Source organism: Anopheles funestus, chromosome 2RL (assembly GCF_943734845.2).
Source record: "Anopheles funestus chromosome 2RL, idAnoFuneDA-416_04, whole genome shotgun sequence".
Taxonomy (NCBI): domain Eukaryota; kingdom Metazoa; phylum Arthropoda; class Insecta; order Diptera; family Culicidae; genus Anopheles; species Anopheles funestus.
The window spans coordinates 61,445,225-61,472,015 of NC_064598.1; the positions used below are offsets into that span (position 1 = coordinate 61,445,225).

The window sequence follows — 26,791 nt, forward strand, 5'->3', positions numbered from 1 at the left end:
TAAATGGGGGATGAAACGAATCGAACCCCACAACGAACAAGTCGAGAAAGACGACGACGACGATGACGACGATCTGGGGAAGAACCGAACGACCCGTAGGAATACCAGAGACAGAGAGACCGACCGAAGCATGTGTTAGTGCGTCCAGACAAAGAACAATTCGCATGGCAAAAACACACCACCCCCATACCATCTGTTCTCCCTCAATCCTTGGATTCTTCCCGGGGGCGCGCAGCATCATGTGGTACACCGTTGCGCCGTGATGTTGCAGGGAAAACCCTCCACAGAATGGTCGGGAATTGCTGCTGCTGTTGCTGGTCGCCTTTCGAATGGATGCTTGCTTCTTCGGACCGGGGCTCGGGTTCAGTGAACTTCAATCGTCCACAACCTGGCACCCGGCACCCGGAACAGTTCGCCTTGAGGGCAGAAGGAACTTGACAGAGAGTTCAAGCTCGCGAACGAGTGAGCGAATTGTTCTTTAGCACCACCAAGATGCACGTTTGTTGCACGTACGGATGCCATCTTTCTGGCGTTGGGACGATATCTGGGCACCGACAGCACACCAACGGACATGAAGTCGGTCCAAAGCAGGGAGCTTTTAGTACAGCTTCTACCATCAAGCGACACGGTGACATATTGGATACGGTTAGAATTAATCTCTTGATAAGAGGCAATAACATTAACGTGTTTTAATGCGATTCACATGTCGAACGATGTTGATAAAACATTGGATAAGATTGGTAAAAGCTCCTTTGGATGAATCATCACAGAATGCAGTGATATAATGTTTATATACAATACCTTGGAGAAATAATATATTTTTATAATTCTAAAATACGCTTACTATCATAAACATCTATAAAATCAATGAGAAATATCAATGATGAGCTATTTGCAACTATTTACATTTCTTTATTCTTATTCTTAAACACCAGTATTTGCGCAATAATTCATTCCAGGAACAGTTTGGTAGATTTTAATTATTATAATTATTCTAATAAACTGTTTTGCTTTTCATTATTGATTTCTCCTTATTTCACAAATATTAATGCGGCAGAAAAAAATTCAAACTATGCATCGCCGACGTTGGGATAACAAACAAATTCGAACGGTATTTATCGTCCATCTTATACTTTGCTGAGCTGTAAACATTCAATACAAACATAGACCAATCGACAAGTAGAAATAAAAACAACACACACCAAACGGCATTACCTGACACCAGACAAGGAAGGATTCAGGCAAAATGGACTCCCGTCGTTCCGAAATCGTCCCGGAAACTTGTGCACTAGTGTGCGTGTTTGCGACAGTGCCCCTGCCAGGATGTGAATTACGAATACGAAGAATTCAACGGCAAGCACAACCGACTCTGCAACGGGAAAAACCCGCTTTAGGAAGAGGTACCCGATAAGGATACGGCCGCGTCACTCACCCAGGGCGAACAGTTTCAAGTGTTTGATGATGGTAAATGAAAACGAAAAACAGAAAAAAACGTTACGTTGGGACAGGAAATCAACAGAGGAAGAAATAAGTGAAGAAGCCCGAGAGAGACGCATTGCTAGCGTATCCTTTTCAGGCAACATCATCGATCATATCGCTCCTTTTCGTCAAGCAACCGTTATAGGATCGACACGACGCTCAAGTGTATGTAAGAAAATCAAATTAGGATACACATTTAAATGTCCTTTCTCGAGTTATAAATACATTCTGTCCTGGAAGCTGTAACGGTATCAGGAAGTATACATTGTAGGGTGAAGATGAAGGCCTATGAAACCTGGGTGTTAGATTCATAAGAAGGAACAGTAGAAATAAGACACAAATTGAGTAGATACCGATTTGAAAGCAAGAAGATAAATTATACTATTACGACAGCACAATAAGGTAATTAAATAGTAATTATGTAACAATATTATATAATAATATAACAAATAAAGCATATAGGCTAAAAAAGCTTTGTTTTTTAAATTTTAGAAAGTTTAAAAGTCGTGGATAACTTCCAATCGGTTTTTAATGATTTTATGATACCTTTAGCAATTTATTTATCGTGTTTGGTTCTTGGATGAAACATTAGTTTTATTGTGGATTTCAGCTGAATAAAATAAGTTATCAATAATATCTAAAAATTATTTCAACATGTCAACTAACATTCAATGTATCTGCAATCAGTTATTATCTTTTAAGCAATTACTGAAACTAATCTATATAGAATGGTCATAATGTTCATCTAACTAATGAGTACGATTGCACTACTCTTAACGCATGTTATGATTCCGATTTCGAAGTTCATCACATTTGTAACGTTTTGAATTCGCACCCCCTATAGAGATTGCTTCATTTCGGTACGGACCTGGGAGTGCTAGAATGATGGTAGAAAATAGAACTGTTCTTGTGCATTGCACTGTTCTCGGAACGGTGCCTCACGTACACCACGGAAAGGAGGGCAACATGCAGATGAAAAATGAAAACAAAGAAAATGAAACTTCTAGATCTAAACAAAAACAAACCGTGCACTACTTTTCTTTACACACAGCAGCAATACCGTCGAGTAGAGGAAGTTATGTTTGCGTGTGTCTTTTCCTCTTATGCTGCATGCTGCAACGTGTTTCCAAGTTGTTTGATGCTGGCTTAGCGATGGAGCGAATAGAGGCGAGTGCGTGTTTGTTTGCGAGCTGGTTCGTTTGTTGTTTTTTTTTATGGACAAATTAAGCATCCCAATGATGCGAAAAAGTTACCCTCTGCATGGTACAACTTGTGTCAATAAAACGATCTTTGCGGCAGAACAAACGCTCGCGCTAAGATGTACTATGTGATAAGGGACAAATTTCAATGATGCAAGCCAATAGAACCTGCACTTCTAAACCATACTGCACCGAAGAATTACTGCAGCATGCAACCAAGTAATAGTACCAGGCATAGTACCATAAGAGAATTCCCTTGTTATTGTCGAACTTCACGCGCTGGTGGTAGTGCTAGAATCGTGCAGTGGAAATGCGTTCTTCTGTACCTGTCTCCCTCGGATAACTCTCCTCCCGCCTGCGTACACACCTGTGGTGCTCTGAATCGAGGCACTAAGGTTATTGCGTTGCGCACGACAAACCATTTCTTGCTTGCTTTATTACTTCTTCAGCGGGCTCTGCATCTTGCGCAGTCCTGTTTTTTTTCCTTACACCATTTTCGCCTGCTTTCGCCTTCGAACGAAATATGTTTTATCTTTCTCTTTCGTTCGCTATTGCCTGCTAACGTTATAACGTTTTGGATTTTCTTTTTCTCCATTGCCGTTTTGTACGTTCTTTGTTTACTTCGGTGTGTCTTCTTCGATTTTCTCATCCTGTTCTTAAGTGTTTTGATTCTTTCTCGTTACCGTGTGTATTATGATCGTTCCAGTTGCGTTAGCGTTTCCCTTTCCACTCTTCTACACTTTTACGGCCAGGTTCTTCATTTTGGTTGTCGTTTTCATTTGCTTCCACTTTACTTTTCCTCTCTAGTGCTCATCAGTGCTTCCAATTTTCTTTAGCAAACCATAGCACGGCCGGACGAGGGTGTAAAAACGTATGCCGGTGTGTGTGTGTGTGTTTAAATTGTTTTGTGAAATTCGTTTGGAAAAGAATCTTCCATTTCAATGTGTTTGTAGTTAGACATTCTATGAACCTACACCAGTTTATGTTCTATTGCTATTTCGCTGTGTGGTTAAACTATTTTCAGGGCGCTTCCCTTTGGTTCACTTCGCCGTCTGTGATACAGTGTCAGCAAAGATGGGTTCCGTTTTTTTTTTTCAAACTGCATCCGGCATACTTTCCGCTCGATAAAAAAAAAACTCTTGCTACGGTAAAACAAGCGACGATGCATAATTGTTTAATCGATGTTTTCATTTCTACCATGTTCCGTTGCACGTAAAAGTTTTGCTCTATGTTTTATTTCCTTCACTCTATTGCGTTTTGCCATTGTGCTAATGCTTCACAATACAAGCGTCCGTGAACAGTGGCAAGGATCGTTTTATGAAACACTCCCTGTCCTGTATGTTTGTGTGAATGCGTTTCAATGGTGGTGAATTTGATCAGCACAGGAGCAAAATTGAAGAATTCTCTTATTTCATCCCCCGGTCGCAGGCAGACCGACATATGCCGCCTTTATACGAAAGGGAGAGCGAACATCACAACGCACACATCCAAACTACCATAAAATGAATTTCACCACGATAGTGGTATGTGTGCGTTGTTCCTGTTTTGGTTTCACCCGGGGTTTGCAGAAGCGGCCGTCCGGCCGATTGAAGGTTAGCTCCCGGTTTCCCGGTAAGGTTTTCCAATTTTCCTTAGCTATGTGTACCCCGCTCTGGTCTGGTCTGGGACCACGCGGTTATACACAGCAACCGGGAACAAATTAGAAGCAATGGAAAACTCTAGACACACTCTGTGCCACTGTCGTATGCCGAGGCGTCGCCAAGGAAGGAAAAATGTTTTCCTGTAGGTTTGTTTTGTATCTACATGCGTGCGGAGGGAAAACGGAACAAAAATAGCATACAGCTCAAGAGAGAAAGAAAGAGAGTGGTATAAAATGCGTGATCTTTCAGCAAGGGGGAAACATGAATGCACATATTGTCGCTCGTATTGTCCCTAACATAATAGCATATGGATAGGAATCGTTCGGTTCAAGCCATTCTACTCCATGGAAACGTAAGCTTTGTTTTTAAATGCTCAACCATACACCTAATAAAGGGTCTTTTAAGAGACTACCAGCTGACTAGGAGAGGAAATCCATTTAAAAGCAGTCGACGAAAGTTATAAAACCGTATTAACCGTATTATGTGCACATGTAAAGTGTTATTTCCGCAGTAAGATGAAGCAAGTGCTGAGCAAATGTTCACTATTTCCTGTATAAATATTGACTGCGTAACATAACTCTTTCATCGTTCGATCGATCGGACGTACATTTGTTATCGTCTGGCCCATGGTTTTGGCTGTTCTGTCTGCAACAACAAACAAATTCTGGTCATTCCCATTTTGGCTTTGGTACAGCAGCAGCAAAATAATACAACTCGTCCATACACATCTCTCTTTCTCGCGTCGTACCTTCGTGCATTTGATCGCTACAATCCATCCATCGAGCCGTCGTCTGGCTGGCTGGCTTGCAATAAGTCCTGGTTGCCTGGCGGACAGAGCATCGGCTTGCTGTCTCCCACTCCCTCCCCATCTCCCCCCACGAAAAAAGTTCATTCAGATAGATATCCACACCGAGATGCATGAGGCAGAGCGTCAACGTTTCGAGCTCTTTGTTCGACGCAACCGTCTACGCTCGACGCGAGACAGTAAGTGAGTGAGTGTGTGTGTTTTTGTCGCAGATGCCGTGGGTATGGCGACCACATGGTCTCCGGTTTCCGGGACGAGATGCTGTAGTCCCCCAAATATCCATCTACCGGGTTCGCACTGCACTGATGTGAGTCACTGTCAGGAGATGGTAGCAGTTTGCTGACACTCGAACCCACAGACACGCCCTCGGCTGCATCACACCAAACGATTACGGGTGATTGTAAAATTTGTATGGAAATTCTCCAAATTATTTGAGATTTGTTAATTATTTGCACGACTTTTGATTTTGGTTCATACATTTAGGTTTATTTTTATGAAAAAGAGAGTGTTTAATATTTTGTTGTTGATTCCAATTAGCAATACAATGAAAATGAGTTTCCATGCTAAAGATCGTGCCATACTCACCATCTCGCCATTGACTTCTTGGTCTCAATTAGTTAAATAAAACATAACGCTTCAGAATGTCTTACGTAGGCATTAGACACCGGCATTTAGGTTGTGTATGTTTCACTGTTTTGTTTTGCTCATTTTACCGCGATGCCGATGCTTTAATGTGCGCAGATTTAGGAGCGTTTTTGTTTGTGTCTGCATGCGCTACTTCCGTTACAGACAACAAAAGCAATCCACATACCGGCCGGCACAACATAAAGGGGGTATCGCGAAAAGTCAGACAGACGACGACAACGAACAGGCAGGCGCGGTGGACAGACAGCAAAACCGCACACTACCATAATAGCTTCAATACGCAAAGATACATTTGGTAGAATAGTTTCAACCATTACGATTTTGCTGCTAAAATGTGACTGGATAATTTGTATGCCATTTGGTGTACAAGAATGGGCTTGAAATTGAAATGGGCTTGAATTGAAAGAAAATATTATTAATGCGTAAAAGTTTTTAAGAAAACAAAAAAAAGAGAATTCTAAAAGTTTTATAACATTTTCCATTCAAAACGAATTGTGATTTTGATTGAAGAAAGAAACGCTACGTTTTGACAATTAAATGATAAGATAAATCGTGTTTTGTCAATATACAGTGTTGTGTTGTGTTTTGTTTGTGTTTTGACAATATACAGAATCCAAACCATCATAATGGAATTTGCAAAAAGAGATTAAGCTTCGGATGGCTTCCGCAAAGTGAATTCCCCTCTTGTGCACACGGGTATGCTGGGTGTTTTTCGAAATCCATTTTGACGCAATGAAAACATTCCATCGCCCATGCCAACCATCGACTCTTGACCCTGGGAAAGCTCATCGATCTTCCAGCTCTTCTTTTCCTGTACAAAGGTAATAAAAAAAGCAGCCAGACTCCCACCATTCCAGGGCCAGTCTTCTCCACCAAGGGGGCTCTTGGTTGCGCACTTGTACTCCCGCACCATACCGATGCTGTTGAGCCTTTTGGCCGCAATACATCTTCGTAATTTTACGCTCTTCATTGCGGTCGTTGGTCGTAGCTGCTGGTGGCGCGAACAGCTTTGGTTCTGTTTCTGCTTCATATCTTCGTTCGCCGAACGCGGCGTTGTCTTGTGGTCGGTAGTTGTTCTCGCGGTTTCAAACATCATCACCACCACGGCTCTTAAGCATTGATAATCCACCGGAATATAGCATGTGTAAGATACATGAACGAACAGCGAAATACGGTGGTAAACGTAAAGGGTAAGCCAGCCCAAACGGCTGTGAGCATTCGGGGTTCAATGCCAACCGTAACACTGGTATAAAAAAAACATCTATAATAGACCACGGCTTAGATATTGATGCATTGATTGACCGATTTGATCTCGTTAAAATTTTAATGCAAAATTAATTATGATTTCAACACTTAATGCGCTTATGCCAGTGACTCTTCAATCCACATTTGTTTTACCGGTAGAAACAAAAAAAACCAACAACAGCAACCGAACAGCTCTGGATAAGCAGAAATGAAAGCAGAAGCAAACGAAACCAACAGTTACACCACCATCATGGTACGGCAAACACGAAAGACTTGAAAGACCATTGAGCAAAGGAATGGAAATGCGGTAGCGAACCGCAAAACTCGGTGTATCAATAGAACAGCAGTCCGCATCAACAGTCGCCGATTGGACATACGGTGCGAGCAGGCGACTGCGAGAATGGACTTGCTGGTTAGTCATCTTGCGGGTGCAAAGACCGTCCAAGAGCGTTGGATAATAAAAAGCAAATCCAAAAAATAAAAAAAAAACGAACACGAAATTACATGCTAAACTAAAAACAAAAAAAAGGCAACACACATATGAGAAAACAACACATGACTGGCCACCATACCATCACGACCTGAAGGATAAGCGAAATTGTTCACCACCTGGAGAGACAATGAACTTTCAGGAATGTAGTGCGTATTATCCCTACCGGCTTGTTGGTGCGCTGTCTAACCGAGTCAGCAACAGCTTTTACGTCAATTCGTTAGAATTTAAATTATCCCATTAATTCCTCTAGGTAGCGATATGGCACATACTATGTTGTACTCCATTTAATAGGGGCGCACACGTCTCGAATGGAAAAGTGAATATTACATTTTTTAGTTACATGTGTTAGAGGATGAAAAAAAACATTAAAGCCGGTAATACATGATTAAATAGAACAGAAACAGCACCAAAAAAGGGACAATTGTTTACGAAGTACAGATTGGCAGATCGATCCAATACAATACTGTATGCGTATACATGCAAATGTACAACTTCATCAGCTGCTTTACATATGGGAAGTCTTCACTGCCTAAAGCAACATTTTTTGCCTGCTGTGCCAGTGGCGTAAATGGTTCGTGCAGTCCAATGAGAAGAACACAAAAAAATGGCACCAATTGATGCCAAGCGTTAATGACACGTAAATCCTTCAACAGTGTCGAGTGCTGTCGCCCATCCAGTAGACATCCAATATCAATTGTGTTTCTCCTGCTGCTGCTTGTCCTCGAGTCCAAAAATTAGTCGACTGCAGGGAGGAACGCGTTCCATTTCAGCATGAAGTTTCACATTATCGCATGCGTTTACAGCCCAACGCAAAATACGCATATGATTGATGGCCACCGCATAATCTAACGCAAATGTGTGTCCACAGGACCGTTCCGCTTTGTACCGGGGGCAGAAACATATGACCCTATACCGGGCACCCTCCTGCTTCATTCAGAATTATTAAATGAAAAAAAAACATGATAATAGCAGTAGGAAACATGGAAGCAGGAGCGAAAGAGAGTGATTCAGATAGGGAGGAACGGGAACAGGCTGGATGCGCGAGGCTGGATTTTTGGCGACGGTCTATGTTCACCCTGCCCAACGCCAATACAGTGAGCCACGCATTCATCGATGTATGGGTGTGCACCTCGAACATTGCCGATCAACAACGGCAAACGAGTGTGCCATTCTGGTGTATCTGACTGCTGCTGCTGCCATCGTATCGTGGTTTTTATGCTTGCGGCCTGTTTTGCCTGGCCTCAAGTGCACATCTGCCGTTTGCATTCGCTTTTATGCTGCGTGCGGCGACAAACGCTTTTCCCCTCGGCTTCACTGGCCCTGTACGCGTAGTGTGTCCCAATCGTGTATGTGCGTTCTAGTTCTTGCGCAATCGGAAGGGAATCTAGAGGGTGCACAAACAGCATAATGATCGGTCACCTCTCTTTTCAAAAAGGGGTGCGTTTGTTAAGCGATACGAATTGATAAGTCACTAAAATGCTAGCATGTTGAATTTACGTTAAAAGTTTAAATTAAATCAATTATTGTTGTGTCACTGAAAACTCAGTTAGAAAAAGGAGTGTGAAACTTAAATTAATTTCTAAATGTAAATGCAAATCCAATACAAATAGTTATCTATATTTTTTAAAGGAAAAGAAGGATTGCATCTTTTTCTTACAAAGTAAAAAACTTTAACTTTTACTTACCAAGTTCAGGTTTATTTTTAAATTAGTTAAAATAAACAAATTATCTTATATTTTTAAATAACTTCTTTTGGTCGAATAGTTACCGTAAATTGTGAAATGAACATAATTAAGCATTGTGATTTTTCACTTCTTCTTCTTCTTCTTGGCTTAACGACCTTACATTACAGGTCACGCCGGCCATTTCTGGCTTACTAGACTTATTTTACCATGTAGCCGGATAGTCAGTCCTTGCTACGGGGGGACGGTCCGGATGGGATTTGAACCCGGTCCGGCCGTGTGGACTGGCGCCGTTTATCACATGCACCACCGGGCCGCCCACTATATGTATTACTATATGTATTAAATAACTTTTACAAACTAAGACATGATCATTTACATATGACATTTAAAAATTGGCTATGGCTTCTATCTTCGTTTCACATAATTTTGCTCTTTAATCCTTTTCTTTGGTAAATGGAGATAAAGCTTTCTATATACTATGATCCTCACCATTGTATGCTACAAACTTATCAATCAAACGTTTCGTACACGGTATGGTTGGCACTAGCAGATAAACCGACTTGTGAGTATTCCCCCCTTTGAATACTATCTTTATTGCACATTCGAAAGTTCTCGTTCTAGCGTATGACGTTGACGGATCACATAGGACCCTTTTTATTCAACTTTGATCCTGCGCCCATTATGTGCGTCTACGCATGGGAGGATAAAAAAAAACACTCACACACACAACCCAAACCAGAGAACGCCCAAACCTCCTGCACGCCCGACAATCCAAAGAACAATACCCCATGCCATTCGTAAAGTCACGGCGCGAACATTTAATGTCCCTGAACTTTTATTCAACTCAGCTCTCTTTCCAAGGGTGGAATATTTCCAGGGGTGGAATATTACATCCAATGGAAGCTGGAAGGCGATTTCAGCCAACAGTACTTTATTTTTGGATTTTAGCTGTGTATTACCCCATCTATACTCTGATCGTTACTTTGAGTTAGGAATGGAAAAATTATTCTAAATTTGAAAGATTGTCGCTGTATGATAGCATAAATATGATTCTTACAACAACGGTGCTTCGATAAAGGAAATACGACACATTTTGTATTGTTCGAAAGTATCCTTTAGCGAAACTTTATAGCGGATATTTATCAAACTTCAATCAGGTGGCAGATACAGGTACATTTTTCAACGCTGAAACACTTAAAGCCAACAAAACGTTCTCCCGCGTGCAAGGAAAAAAGGATGTATCAATCACACACCGGCACACAAACACAGGAAAAGAGACTTGGTTTCAGAGCTGAACAATCCATCGTCATCGGTGCAGCGAACGAAATGAAGCCGTATCCTTCGATGGATTGAGGAACGAGACAAACCGAAAACAAAACAACAAAAAACCGATTTGGAAGTTGAAACCTAAGCCGAGCAAGGCGAAACAATGTGCCCGGCCTTTGTCTGGAGGAGATGAACATTTTGGGTTTTTATTTTTTGGTTCGAAGGTTTTGTAGCAGGTATTTTGATAGACAGGAGCGAACCAGAGCAAATATCACTTCCAAGAAGTGGGCAAACTCCAGCGGTCCCGAAACCGAGTGGATGATAGAGAGCAGCAAAAATAATAATGCAGTTAAGAAAGAAATACATAAAAAGCAAATGTTAAATGATACCACCATCGCCACTCGTTATAGTGGTTCATTTATTTTTTTGAGAAGGGCCATCTACAGCAAGCCCGCAATATCCAATCTCAAAATGCGAACCATCTGCTGCCCGAGACGGAGTGTGTTCGTGCCGCCTCCAGATCCTCCACGCGTACCGATCAGGGCGCGATCGATCGATGGTGTGTTCGGTCCGCGCCATAAGATCCAAAGGATCTCAACTGCCTTCGAGATTTGGTTAATTTTGGTCATGCACACACTAATCCACAACACAAAACAAAAAAACCCAGCATAAAAACAGAGGAAAAAGCACAATTTTAACGACCTCAAATGCAGGCGAAACAAGGCTTTGCCCAGAATGCATCCACAATCCTTTGTTGCAGACAGCAGCGGTACAAAAAGGAAGGCCAAAATTATCAACCGAAATGGAACAATGTGAACAAAACGGCACCATCTGTAAAGCGAGCTGCAGCGTTGAGTTCCATATGTAGTGATCGCAATAATTTTTAGTTGCTGAAAACTGAATGAAACTTTAGACAAACAAGCACATAATAATATTTAACTATTTAGGGATAACACACTGATTAAATAAAAAAAGACAGGTTTCTTGCAATTGTTGTGTTATTAATTGATGATTTTAATAGCAACTTTTTTGGCGACGACATTCGTAAATACAGTTGCACCATGTGTGCTCCTGTTTACATTTGTGTGGTACATTTTAAATTCGTGACAAGATTTCATCATTGAAGCTCAAAAAATGGTAGGGAAAACCTGTCAACCGTTTTGGACGACCCAAAAACGGTAAAACTGAACAATACATTAGCAATCCGCAGGTCACTAGCAAAGGATTTATTGGTCTAATTAGGGTGCAGGATATTTATGGCCACCCAGAAATTGGTATAACATGGAACAGGTAGAGAACTGCACCAATACCCAGAACGTCGTTGGGTTTTGGAATATCTTTCCAATGGTATTTTTTTCTTCTCTCACTCATATATTCTCCAGTTTTTGCCGAAGGATCAAGAGGTTGTCCGGTCCTGTGCTATGTTTCACGCTTAACGCTTCAGGACGAACAAGCGATAAGGTGATCAAAAAGAGCGACGACCGGTTAGGGTTTATTTTTTACGTATATTTTCTCCAAAAAAGCCATGAGTTGACAGTTCACCGCTTCGGTCGACCGATGAAAAGGATCATATTTCCTGTGTTTTACTGGCTGCTGGTGTCCGCAAAATACTCCTCAACAAGAGCTTAAGGGAGGTAAAAGTGTGCTGCGGAACGTATAAATGTATTATTTAGAATTTAAAACCGTACTCTCGGAAGGCTGGCTGGATGATGGTAGCATCTCATAAAAACGATAAACAGGTAAATGAGAATGGGTTAAAAGTTCTTTGAGGTAGGGCCTAAAAATATTTAGATGCACACACACACACACATGCAAACAGGACTTCAACCCATTAATGTACGTGCCACGAAGGGATGAAGTGAAAGAACAAAATAATATAAACCAAACGTTAAACACATTCTTCCATGACTTGTAAAAGATGGCTTGAAGACTCTGAAAATTCATCAACCTAGGATGGTTTTCGATTCTATGCTCTTGTCTTACTAAAAATCGGAACCAAACTTCAGAGAAGTGGAACGGATTACTAAATAATACTGATGCATAAACCATGGCGAATAAAGCGTAGAGAATCATGTTCCCTTACTCTGTGCAAATTGTGGAGATGCCACAATTGTTACAAAAAATGCATTATACCAAACAGAAGGTTTAGTAAAAGATTAGCAAAATAGTTTTATTTTCAAAGGACCATAAAATTATTATTATTTTGTTTTACAAATAACATTGATCGATTTCATTGAACTATTTATCAGCTGATATTACACATTGTCAATAGGTTCAAACGTGTGGAACGGTCGATGTGAAACAAAAAAGGGGGAGTTAAAAACACATTAAAAATCATTAAAATGTCATACCTCTATGACATTCATATCGCTCCAAACTGACAGACAATTAGAGATTGACATATAGCGAGGACGTAAGAAAAATGAACACAAAACACGATCTTTATCGATAAATTAGGTCTGCCTTTAAACATTGATTTCCTATCGGTATATCTACAGATAACGATGCGATTCAAGTAAATTAAAAGAATTTTTGTTCTATTTTCATGTAGCATTCGAGATTTGATTTTTTGTAAGATATCAAATAGCTTTGTACTCAAAAACTCGTCACATTTCAAGCGGATTAGTTCGGTAGTGTCTAATCACAGGTACTTAAAAATCATATACGAAATATGTTAAATATTTCCGAACATCCAGTATCGAACAGGAAAGGTGATGTCGAAACAGATTACCGGCTGTCTTTTGCAGGTAGGCGAACAAAGACTTTAGGTAGATGATCCTTTCCTGTAGAAGGTCAAGCGCACAGGATTGCACACCAATGGATCTTTCGTTCTGAAATTGGTCGGTTCAAAGCCCACAGCAAACGCAGTGCAATTTGAACTTGAAAGAGCCAGAGGCAAAGCGTAAGAAAATCGTACACACACCAAGTGGAACCTCTGATGCACGTTCGAGCCTTGGTAGATTTACACTAGCACAACGACATTCGCGATATGTTCATGGATGGCTTACATTCAGCCTGTTTGAAAATCGCGATCGGCAAGGATTGTCGTCGTTGTCATCATTAGTGTTCTTTGTTTCTTGGCCAATGCCTCAACCAAGTGCCATTGCACTCCCACGAGTTCCATTCATGGTACAGAGATTTTATCCTTTTACGTGTTTACCACCGTCGTCTCCATCGGTGTGTACCGCAGCCGCGAAACGATCCTCCCAGGCACAGACATCTTGGGAAACGAAGGAATTCCAGGCGTACCACAGTCTGCTAAACCGGTTCTAGCGTGCGTTTTCTTTGTTTTTCTTTCGCCGTGCAACAGCCGACAAGCATGTAACTCAAAAATAAAGGAAAGAGTTGAATCGATATGTGTGCTGCCCTGAACGCTACCCTGGTGGTTATTTTTGTTATTCATATGCTTTTTAGCTGCAATCGGAAATGTTGAGCGCGTAGCAACAGCACAACAGGATCGCAAAATACTTTTATCCCCCCTTCTAAGTCTTTCGACTGATCGTGAACGGAATCCTTCGTCACAGAGCTGGTGCAAATTGTTGGAGTATGGTGAATGGGTTAGGATTGATAAACACACACAAAACGTGGATTCGGTTGTTAGTCATATAAACTAACTGTAGTAAAATCAATGTTTATACGTTATTCCTTACTTCAATTTGAAGAATTTGAATGCGCTTTTTACAATTTAATTGTGCTTAAATATGACCTGAAGTATTCTTTACTTTTTCCTTCTTAAGTATGGCCAGGTCGTATCAAGACTTGTTTTTACCACGTGGCCAGGTAGTCAGTCCTTGCTACGGGGAGACGGTTTGGATTGGATTTGATACCCGGTCCTGTCGTGTGGAACCGGTGCCTTTTATCACATACACCACAGAGCCTAGGCTACAACAGGCTAAAAAGGAAAGGTAGCGGACGTTTTAAAAACATGCTCAGGTTGGGTCCAAATCTCGACAGGGGTGTCTTACGTCTTCATAGACAGAACCACGAGTAAATCGCTTGTTTCATCAGAAAATATTCATGAAAAGCAGATCCACATATACAGAAATACTGTAAGGCAAAGCACATCCATAAAGATATAAGTTCCCCATCAACATCAAATAAGATAATTGACATATCTTAAATTTGTGTTTCGCCTTAACTTGTATTAGACCGAATGATAAGCATTGTCAGTATGAGTCCGCTCATATTGTGAGACGCGTTAAGAGAACTCCAAATCAAAATGTGACATATAATTCTTAAGCTTTGAACGTGTTCCACTAGTAGTAGCGGGCAGCATCAACAGTCCAGATCTAGAAGCGCGAGCCGGGATCGTTCGTCGTTCGATCGGTCGCACTTCATCGAAGCGGCATACCGTCCTCTGTGGGTACATTGCACTTACACACGGCGTTGACTGTGTGTAGTCTGGCTGTTTCTCACTGTTTACTTCCACTTCCTTCGCGCAGAACGGTGCATGCATCGCACGAGAAACATTTGATGTGCGATTTCGTCGAAGAGCCGAACGATGCGAATGGGCGAACGAACAACGATCGTAACGCCACTGCAGAATATTGCAAAATGGGCAACATTGCCGCACGGAGCTCGTCGTCCTGCCACATGTTTCGCATAGCCCCCGGCTGGGAAGGGGGGGGGGGGTGAACATGTTACGGCGGCATCTTCTTCTTCTCCCCAGTTTGCCATCCTGTGGGCAAAAATTGTAAGCGGCACACATTAATCTTGCCAGTTCTTGGAAATGCGTCTTTTGGCGTTGCCGGCGAGTCAGGGACCCCGCGCAGAATAACGCGAAACGAAGCGACTGACGGGCCACTTCCGTTGATTAGCAGTAGCATGGCACTGTTCTGTGCTTCTTCCTTCCTTCCCCACTTCAACCCACCCGCTGGATTCTACACCCAATTTACTCTTGCTCAATTTTATGTTTCCGAGGTTTGCTTTAGATTTTACTGCAGTTTGCAAGCACAGTGTTTTTTTTGTGGTGGCGTGCTGTTGGGTGTTGATGTCGCGGAGACAGTGCAGTGCGGTTGATCGTACCGTCGTCTGCGAGCTGATGGTGATGGACGTCGCCTTTTGCATTCGCATTAGTTAGTTGCCGCTCCCCAGCTCAAATGACCATTGCGTGACCTCAGGCCGGCGTAAAACAAGGCTTGCTTGTGACCTCAGCCCGGATCAGTCAAGAGACTGAAATGGGTTCCCTTTAGTTTAGTGGTACTTTGAACCTATCTACGGATAAACTTGGACAATGAGTTCAGTGGAGATGAAATGTTTGCTGTTTTGCTTGCACCATGAACATGGCAGCACCCCGTACTGTTAGTCAGGGAATGATGCTAGTTATCAAAACAGACATGATTTACTAATGAAAAATTGGATTACACGCTTAACTAAACCTTTCACACAAAGCATGTTGTTAAATTTCACCACAATTATATGCAAATTGCTCTTAACAGATTTGAAGAAAAAAAAAAGATTATTATAAATTATTAATCATATGACCATCAGCAGTAGCGACGCTGATAAAATCAATAAATAAAATTATTATTCAAACATTTTTCAAAGAATAATTTGTGCAATTGTCGAATTTGACTTTTGTTTAGCTTGTTGTAGCTGAAAGGAGACCGGTCTAAATGGGATTTGGTACCGGTGTGGTACTGTTGTGTGACAGATCGTCCCATCTTTTACAATATATAATTTTTTTTTTCTATTTTGTGTAAGAAGTAACAATTTCAATCAAGATGAGGTCTGCTTGTTTAACAGTAAAATAAAAAAATATAGTTCCATTAACGGAGATTGCTTTATCTTACAGAATAACTGAACTTGAGTTAATGGCGACATAGTGTAAAAATCACCATCAACTTAAAAATGTGTAAACTTTCAAGCATAATAGCACCATGCCTTGATAGCACATGTTGACACTGGTTTTATGATCATCATCCTGTTACTGTAAGCAAAAGCTCTTTTAATACACTAAACAAACATCATTAACACTCATCTACATTTTTGAAACCAAAACGATGGCTTTAGGCAAACTTCTACCGTACCGGATGGAAACGTTCCAAAAATATCCTCCAGCTGTAAGACAAACCTCTCGTATTTCAGGTGCGTCACCTTCCATCCAGCGTTACCACACATACAGAATTGATTAATATGTAGGAAAAAAAAAACAACGGAAAGACAACAGAAAAGCAATAACCGTGGGATGAAAGCCGCCTGATTTTAATCATACTGTGCCCATTTATCCGGCTGTCTGAAGCATTTCCGTAAGCCTCCGTTCACAGATTTTCACCCGGTACGGTTAGTTGGCACCATCAGTTTAATCCTCGGACAACGAGAGCAATACATTAACACCGTTGCGGACGAATGAAGCAGTGGGTGGGCAAATCGTCCGATACGAACCGTGATGGATGGCAGGGTTTCATGAAAATAAAAACACAAATTTCACAGGATTCTTCAATAAGGCACACAACCACAATTTCGTTCGGGTCGGGATGGAAAAGGATCAAACCCGGATACCCAGGTCCCACCACCACCCAACAACCTCGGATAGTGCTTCTAAACATGGTGAAATATATTTTCCCTTCCCATCGGTCTCGTACCTCCTCTTGGTCCTGTGTACCGACATCATGTACGCCTCCAATGAGTCATACCGTGAGGTTTAGCAAAAGCAATAAGCACTGTTTCCGAAACAACTGGGGAGCCCAATGTGTCACCGTGTCGTACAGGAACATCGCTGTTTGCCGGCACGGTACATGGGTTGATGGGTAAAAGTTGAAGCGAAAACGTTTTTCCTCCGCTTCATGGGGAAACCACATGCAAAGGACACCTAACCTATGCGTGGTGGGTGTTTGCACGCTTGCGTTTCTAAATTTTGATGAATGAAAATGGCGTAACGAAGGTGAGACAGAAGAAAAGCCCTCGCACAAACGCAAAACGCGAAACGATCCGGCACTCGTACCGTCGTTCTACGATTTTCTGGCCGAACAAGCCTCCTATATTACAGTTTTAGTCTTTCCGTTGCGTCCCCTTTTGGGATCTTCCGCTGACTGGCCGGAAATGACTGGCACGACACAACATGGTAGGGAAAATCAAAGTAGTATACGTAACATACACACTTATGTACAATTTTTCCTCCTGCGTTCAACTACCGCCTAGGCCTAGTAAACGTGTAACAGTGTAGTTGTGGTGTGGCCGCTGTTGTTAAGGTTCGTCGTCTCCTCCGCCATTCGATTAGGGGTGGCTTATTGAGTGGAAACCCTCGGAAAACCTCGTCCAAAATGGGCGCCATAAACAGTGGTAGTATGAGCACCGAACGAGGGTGCTTTCTTGGCCAGCTAATAGCAAACCCGGCAAAAGCAAGCAGACGCACTGAGTCAGCGAACATGGGGTGGAAATTTTCCGATAAAACTTCTACGAAAGCAGACACCAAATTTTTGGGGTGCCCACACGGTTGGTGGAGCTGAATACGACTGTTCTGTGCAGGTGGTGAGGGATGGAGGAAAGAACTTTTGGGCCTGGATACGAGGTGAATAACCTTTCCTTTCCTGCTCCTGGCCGGATGATTTGACAACGGTTTTAAGCAACAGCAATTTCGATAAGGGTAGAAAGTGAACGCATACCATATCACGCTTGCATGAAGAGAGAGAGAAAGAGAGACAGACAGAGAGAGAGAGAGAGAGAGAGAGAGAGAGAGAGAAAACAAGATAAAGAAAGAGAGAGATAGCATTAGGCTGATGGTTGTTCAGTGCTATTTGGTGGACAAAATATAGCAATATCCAGCAAATGTGGGGAACGTTTGCGAGGGTGGCTTTCGCGAATATCCTTATATTTAGCCGCAGGCAAACCGTGCCGCAGCTGCTGCGACTGTAACATAACAGTTAGCAAACAGGAGTTGGAATGGTTGGATCGAATCGTCGTTTGAAAACTGCGTCACAATATCGTCGTCAACGGTTGTTAATTACTGCAGAGAATATTTAGCAGCAAAGTTATGATACTGAGGGTATTTTTCATTTTTGGTTTTCTACATAACGTAAGGGGAAACGGTGATTTGCCGTACGTCAGCACACCAAAAGCAGCCTTGATTTTCATATCGGAAATTTCAATCGAAATAAACAGCGAAATAGAAAATGGCACCCCGATGTTGTTTACCGAAATGAAAAACCCACACCATTTAGATATAAGCGCTGATCTTTTAAACACAATTTTGGAGCGAAAACACAAAACAAAAGTCAGATTTTATTGTGAAATTATGACGAAGAAAATACAAACAAACAAAAAACCTCAAATAGTTACAAAAAATTATACAATCTCTTACGTTAACAAAACGATTAAGCTGTCCGACAGCCATAACACAGCTGAACATTCAACCGCCCCAAGTATGATTTTTTTATGTAGCGAGGAGAATGTAAAAAAGAACATGCTTTTTGGCTTGTACAGATTTGTTGAGCTATTTAACATATCACATGTAACTGATGTAACCCATCAATACCACTGTACATGATTTGCGAGGTGCACTAAAGCATTAAACCATAATACAGTGGACGGTTGGGATGCATCGTAGGCACGGTGCACGATGCACACGATGCAACGGAACGAATTGGTGAAACGTTAATTTATTTCAAGGACTTTGGCCATCACTCGGTTGCTTCATGGAAAGCATTATTGCTTTACGGCCAAGCAGCGCCATCGGGGATCGGAGATGGTATAGTAATTTTCCATCCAGGGCAACCCCCGGCGAGCCCTAAAGAACGCTAGTGCCCGTCGTCTTCCGCTGGTGTCTCCCGACCCATTTCTTCTTCCCATTCGCTGTGTACTACGGTCCATCCTGTCTGCACTATACTTTGTTCAGCCGACCATAACCAATCGAAATCACCTTCATGGAAGACAACATTCTCGTTGCAGTCGGTTTCCGGCGAGAGTCGAGCGGCCAATACCACGGTAAAGTATTAATTCCCTCTTAGCGTCGCAACAGAAGCAAAGAAGATTGTTTTGCATTTTTGCATGCATAATGCGTAATGTGCAGCAGGGTAATGCAAGTGTCGCTTGGCCCATACCAGTGAGTGAACGATGGTACTGGAACGCTACAACCGCCCGAAACAAACAACGTTTGCTGATGATCGATAAATCACTTCCGGTTGCCCGGTATGTGTCAATGGTTGGATTGCGTTCTGATGATGATGGCGTTCACCACGATTCCGGTGCTTCGGTCGATGTGACTCACATAAAATTTTGCTGACCGGAAGGTTTGTGATGTTGAACCCACGGTCGCGGTACCGGGGAAATTTAAAGCCGAAGCAAAAGAGCATGACGGTACAGGGAGAGACCTATCGGCAAAAGTGAAATTCACTTCTCCCGGGTACGGCTCAAGGTCCCGCGCGTCTACCATGTAAACGGCAGTGTAGGCGAGTGCGAGGGTGTCTCAAGGATTTTCCAGTTACTTTCCGTACAGCAAACTAATAGCATTTCAGATGATTGATGCTTTATGATGAAGTTTCACCAGGAACAAAGTTGTGCCCTAAAATGTGATTATCTGTAGTGATGTATAGAACTGGGACGGGACAATTGCAGTAGCGACAGTTCATTTGATTATTTCCGCGGAAGCGTTTGCAAACCGTAAGCACAATAAGTGCAGTACGCGTTTCAGTCTTACTCAACTGATGCACGGTGCAACTATTGCAAGTTTGCAAAGCGGGCCAGTGCAGTCTAACCTATAAACATTGTTGATTGTTTCAGTTTCCAGCACACAAGCGATGGCCTTCAGCCGTTGTCGACCGTCTGCAGCTAAAGCCGAACCCGTACCTACGCGCGCAAACGGATGACGATACAAAATGCATGTGCATCACGTCACGTCTCCCGGCAGCAACGAACAGTGCGACCACCCTGCTAGTGTGTCTCGTTCCGTGCGGGATATTTCATCGTTCCGGTTCTCGCCATTCGCCACATCGGAAACCGCGCCTCGCCGAAGCAGACAAATTCGTGGAGTTTTTTTTCTTCTTTTGCTCATATTTCTCACAACCGTTCGGACTGCACCGACGTTAGATGCACGTTTTTATTATGATGTCCGTCCGTTTAATGCCCTCCGATGCATATCGGTGCAAGAATACTAAGGAAAGAATGCATGCGTCTATTTGACAAAGGATCAACCAATCGATCCGTGGACCGGTAATCGGTTTTGCATTCTGCCTTCGTCCCGATCGTCCGCAGGTGAACTAACAAATGTACGAAAAACCGTCATCGAACGAAAAATAAGCAAAAGCGAATCCTCCACCTATGGATTTATGCACCGCCAAACGCTTTCATCTTGCATCGTTTGGGGATGATCAGCGTCGGTGCTATCATCGATGCTGCATCGCAGCGAAAAAACACTACCGACCTTCGTCGTTGTGCCATTTCGCCAGAACCAGTTGTCGTCGTGGGGTCGAGGTTTTGCAAATCGAGCGGAGGCACCCCCAGAGCACGATGACGATGATGATGATGATGGTGATGACGATGTCGGTGCGGAAACGTTACCATCGCCGTCTGGGTATCGAGATTCTGGCTGGCCCGGCCCAGACTGTGCTTCGTTGTGCTGGTGCAGCATTTGCTGGTGTTGGTGGTGTTTTCGGTTGCATCTCCATCGCGCTTTGTCTGTGCAGCCTGCACACAACTAACAGCGGACAGACAAAACGCCGGCCATGCGCGCCATTGCACATGCGTCCTTGCAATCGGCAGACACGATCGCCGGGCTGTGTGCATAATAAAAGCAAAAGCGCTCCAGAGCACCGGGAACTGCCATGGCTGCATGGGCGAAACGCGGGCACACTGATGGTTATCATTTCTCCTTCGTTGCAACCATCCAGCATTTGGCCGAATCGCAGCAAAAAAGCTATCCGGAGCATCTGCTCTTCCGCGAGCATAGCAACGAGTGCCGGATGGAGCATTGAAAACTTGGGCACTTTTCTCACACGGAGCCGCCCGTGTACGGATTGTTGAGTACGAATGCGCTCACGCTTTCAAGCTGTGGCTATCAAACAATGTTAAAACAATAATTCGTCGCCGGTTAGGCGGCTGTCTGGTGAAATGCACTCAAAACGTTTTAGCCGTCGAATGCAGTAGAAGCATGCTTGCAAGCGGCTTGACGTTGTAGATGATTTTCTTCGGGAAAATTTTGTTTTTTCTCTCAATTTTTACAATAGTTAAGAATAGCACAGTATATATTTTTATTCAAAGGTTAGATAAAATATTTGAAATAACTTTTTGACCGATAGTATATAGTATAAACTTTTATAAGGAACATGTTCAACAAAACTATATTTTTTTATTGCGTTGGACTTGGATTGAATCATTGAAATCAGTGAAACTTTTTTCCCGCAACCGAATGTTCAGTTCAGCAAGCATTGCAATGAAACTTGATTAATATTTAAAATTGGTATAGGTATCGGAAAAATTTGAGAGCAATATGCCTTCCAAATTAAATTACAAATATTTCCGAGAAAATTAGTCTTTATGACTCAAAGTAAGCAATCAAATATTGGATGTCTGCACGAAAATATACTTACTTTTCCATACAAACATGTTTTAACAGCACACACTGTAAAATATTATGTTTCTGGCACAAAATAACGCATGCGTTTTCCAACGTCAAAACATCGTTTGTTTACGTTTTTTGCTATGCGCGAATCAGTTGTGTTCCTACTCTTGAAGTGGTAACACGCTCGACCACCAATCCCTTGCGGACTAGTCCAAGTGACAACACATAAAAGGGGATTTCCCCGAAATCTATCAGCTATAGCTTATAGAGGCCGTTTTGGCTAAATGCGCATATTGCGACTATACAAACCATCATGGTGTATTGTAAAGGTGAAACCGCGAGGAAACGAAAGTGAACAACCAGGACTTCTCGGAAAGCTTACTGAAAAACCCTATCGGTTCCAAGAAATAAACAAATAATCATAAACGAGTGCACATGTACCACACAGTACAGCAAGCGACATAACACGGATTGGAACAAACCCGAACCGTAAAAGACATATGACTCTAGTTAGTCGACGTCTTTACAGAGAAAGTAAGCCTCTGATTATGGGAATTAAGACAAAAGTCTAAATTAACATAGGAGGATACAATCTTTCTCGCTAAAAGAAGAAGAAGAAGAAGCTATGCGCGAATTCCTTACAAATTTTATCAATAAGCAGCGAAAATTATGAGGCACCTACCTTAAAATATTGCAGAAACCAATCCAGAATGTCTTTTGATGGGGGAATTTCGGCATTCACCATCTCTTTTAAAGTTTCTTCATTCATTTTGTAGTCTTGCGAGTTCTTCTACGGTAAATATTTTTCGTCACACAAACAAAACACTTTCACACACCTTCACTGCACTGTGTTTCCTTACACTTCCTCAAGGCATTGGGAAACCGAACAAACACACTTGTTAACTTGTTTTTCGTTTAACTCAAGTTAAAATATCTTAAACAAATGTACATTTTACGAAAGCTTTCTAATTGTTGTTTTTTTTCGTTTTGATGGGAGCTATTTTGACAGTTCCAGCATATGACAGCTGCTGAATGTAGAAAAAACCGCCAATCGGGGCAAAGATTCGAGCAGTTATTTTGAATACCCAAGCGACAAATCAAACCGGTTCAACTCGAAAATATTTTTTTAATTTTTATGCAGAATTAAGGTAATGTTAATTTGGGAAAAATTGTGCTGCAAAAACATTATTTAATAATGTTGTATGTGCTTCGTAATTGCATACAAATGCTCGATTCCTTGATAAGAAATATAAACGAAGAGTTAAACATTATTCGATCTACGCGAAAATTCGAGTTACGCGTATGCTTGTTGCAATAAATTTAAAAATTGATTCGTTGGACTGATTTGTGTCTTAGCTCTTGAAAATATCTGCGGATGAATACTAGAAAGATAGATAACATAATTTTGATAATGATTTGTAGTGTAATGCATGTTCTAATGGAAATACGTTTCGTTACTAACTTTCGTTTTATTTTGATTTTTTCCTTTACCTTTTTTAATCTAAAAGCATTAACGGTTTTAATCTTTTGACATGGTTGCTCTCAACCATAATAATAATACTCTCAACAAATCAAAACATTTTGCACTCTACGTTACATTCGGATATTTTTATTAAATAATCCAAATCGCTAATTTAAGAATTCGACGATTGTTTCTCAATATGTTTATATTTTTTTTATTGTTATTACATTTGTCTTTCTTGTTAAACGTCTATTTGACTAGATACTGTAGACTGCATGATTAAAGAAATGAATTACACAAGCATAAGGCGTCATTCGATATCAATACTTTGCCTGTTCAGTTGTCGATCAACACATTCCAATTCAACTTGAAATCAATCCACAAATGGCTTCAAGTTTATCATTTAAACTCGTAAACCATATAGTTAAATCTAAGTCCTCTAAGCCTGTTATACTTAGCAAATGGCTATCTTAATTGTCTTCGGGAAATCTACCTGTATCTGAAAGTGTAGAAAAGCCCATTCCACTTTTAATCCGTTCCATCCTGCCCTGATCTTGTATGGCAAGTAAAAATGATATCGACATTATTGTTCTTTTGCTTACACATTACTATTATCACTAACGGTCGAATGAACGAAGCCGAATAGTGAAGAACTGTTAGCGAAATCCCAACGAATGGACTAAAAACCGGATACTTAGGAACGATATTAGGCTGCAACAACATTTCCTGCAGTACAGATCCGAACAATCGTTGAATAGAAAATATGGCATAGGAAAGAGAAAGAAAGATAGATACTTTAAGCGAAAATGCCACATTTTCCTCAATCTCGTCTGGTTGAGTGAAATGTTTGCCTCTGTAAAACTTGATCACCGCTTGAATAAGTGTTATCACTAATGCAACGGTCGGTAAGATGATGCGAATGACGATGACCATGAAGCTAACGATGTTGTGATTAACCATACTGCTTGTCAGTTCCGTGCAGTACTGCTTGGGCTGCTGTCCGGCACCACTCGTCGGTGTGATCGCAGTGATATCGGCAAACAGAAACAGTGGTAATGATTCGGATGCTGCTATGAACCACACGAGAAGAATCGGAAACCGTACACAGATACGCCGTTTCTTGTACCGATAGTCGATCGTTAAGGATCGTTTCTGGGAGATTGTGTCAGTAGCCACCTCGTAACTGTTTTCCTCCGTCAGGGATTCGGTCGCACTTTCGGCGTCCTGGGTGGTCAGTGCATTTTTCGCCAAGTCCACTGCCAGATTATACGAAGAGATCGAGTGGAAATTAAGTCCAACGATAAAGTAAACGATCGCAACACTGGTGAACGATTCGAGGCCACTATATAGTGTGCAATGTTCGGTCGAAAAAATCCACGTCCGTCGAAGTTTGTAGTACATTTCCCAGTTGCTTACGAGTAGAGTCAACACATCGACAAGTGCTATCTGCAGTACAAACAAGAGCGCCCCTAAATGAAGACATTGAACGGGTAATGGTGATTAAGCTGTGTAATCAGCATATGTTGTTTATTTATGCTTCATGATCACTCGCGCTTACCACTAGATTTGGCGCCGACAATTCCTTTTATGAGCACGAGATTAAGAACAATTCCCGACGCTACGATCACTGTATTGAAGACGTATAGAAATATCAGCTCGACAGGATCTTGACCGATTACTTCCGAATATGATTTGTTGCTCAGGTGATCTTCGTAATCGTTTGTATGCGTTAAGTACACTTCATTGCTAAGATAATCTTCAACGGACGTGTAATCGTCATCCATGATTTCTACCACTTATTAAACGCGATTTGATACGATGTGATCCCTACCAGTAAACAAGGATCGTGTGATTGAACCGCACGCAAGCACATTTGAATTGAAACTAAGCAACAAGCAAAGGCACTGTTTACCCAAGGCGTTCAGTCGTACACCATAAAGCACAAGAAGCGTCATAAAGAGCGCGATGTTAAGAAGCTTCGATCTGTCGGGCGCGCTGATCTTCTTCGTTTCGCGGCAAGAACATGAGAGCAGACAGAAGAAGGACGAAGAAATGCGAGATAGCTGCTCACGGTCGTTATGTTCTCTGCTTCTGAGACCGTGAGCCTCAGAGTGGCATGCTTCAATTAACCATAAACATACATTTGTCACACATTTATTTATATCTTCTACAGCCAGCGGGCGGCTTCCAGTGAGGAGGAGTTTCCAAATCCTACCGACAAAAACGTACGTTCCGGTGTGTCGATGATGATCGTGTTAGTGGTGTACGCAGCGCGCTATTAAGCGGCAGTTGAGTTTTGTTTATGTCTTGGAATGAAACAGAAGTCAAAAAATATGCTAGCCGCGATCGTATGTCGCGAGGGCACGGTTGTTCATTCTGCCGGATGCAGTTCTATTAAACATATGAGAGGGATGATCGTGACGCATAGTAAAGGAAGCTACATGGTGCGAAGCATGGTTGGGAGAACAGTCAGTTCTGTTGCTGTTCTGCTGTTGGACTGGAGGGTGATTCTCCGGCAAAGAAATCCATTCGTTGCGAATATCCGTCAAACAAAGAAGTTAATGCATTCGAATGCAAAAAATGGGTGCGACTGGATTGTCTTGGGATGATGAAGAAATGAAAGAAAATAATAATACAACTATTGAGCGAATCGTTCGTTCGCGAACTCGATGTACCCTTCAGTGGACGCTTCAGACAAAGAGGCGATAGGACTGAAACGAAAGATTAAGATCAGATCCGCTTTATTACGCGGGAAACCGTTACTCAGTTTTAATTACTGTCGAGCTGTTTGCTAAACACTTTCCCTTTTCCCTAACAACGCATCTCGGAGATCTTTCATCTTTCAAGATCGCTGAAGAGTAATTGATTACAATGGGAAGCGTTCTGTAGGTCTCCATGTTTACGGTTGAAATCTTGAGAGAAACGAAAATATCATATGTTGTATATAAAGAACACGATACCGAGGATGGGATAAAACATAGTTCATGAGAAATACTGAAATCTGCCTAAATTAAGATTTTTTTTTTTACTTCTTAAAAACGGCCTGGCCGTATCAAGTAAATTAAGATCTGTGATATAAAAAATATTGCTGCGATGCGGTATTCAAAGCTAAAAGCTCGTCCTGTGTTCGATAAGGATCCTACCAATGAGTTATAAATATGCGTTTAGTTATCACAGGAGTATGAAAAAAATTATGCAAAATTGACTTTTATCAAATTTAAAAATCCGTATAAAACAATCTACAAATATGCTTCGATGACGAATAATCTACAATAGAAATACACAAACAACTATTTGAACAGAACAGAAACAGCAGAACATCCGGCCATAAAAAAGAACTAAAACCAAGCTTAATTTTTCACTTTAGATGTAATGATA

At 41.7% G+C, this 26,791-nt stretch overlaps 2 protein-coding genes across 2 annotated transcripts in view; both read right to left on the reverse strand.

The window, feature by feature from the left end:
- The window catches only part of LOC125761637 (protein disks lost), a 78,529-nt gene extending 55,505 nt beyond the window's left edge, over positions 1-23,024 (reverse strand). Inside the window, exon 1 of the mRNA XM_049422962.1 lies at positions 22,634-23,024. Within this exon, the coding sequence (XP_049278919.1) occupies positions 22,634-22,720 (87 nt within the window). The 5' untranslated portion in view covers positions 22,721-23,024. The remainder of the gene's footprint in view (positions 1-22,633) is intronic.
- A 175-nt stretch (positions 23,025-23,199) lies between these two features.
- LOC125761078 (uncharacterized) lies at positions 23,200-26,577 on the reverse strand. The gene is made up of 2 exons (XM_049421874.1): positions 24,972-26,577; positions 23,200-24,882 (listed from the first exon to the last, which is right to left on the reverse strand). The coding sequence occupies exons 1-2, from the start codon at positions 25,195-25,197 to the stop codon at positions 23,942-23,944; spliced, it is 1,167 nt and encodes a 388-aa protein (XP_049277831.1). The 5' UTR covers positions 25,198-26,577; the 3' UTR covers positions 23,200-23,941.
- Between the last annotated feature and the right edge of the window lie 214 nt (positions 26,578-26,791).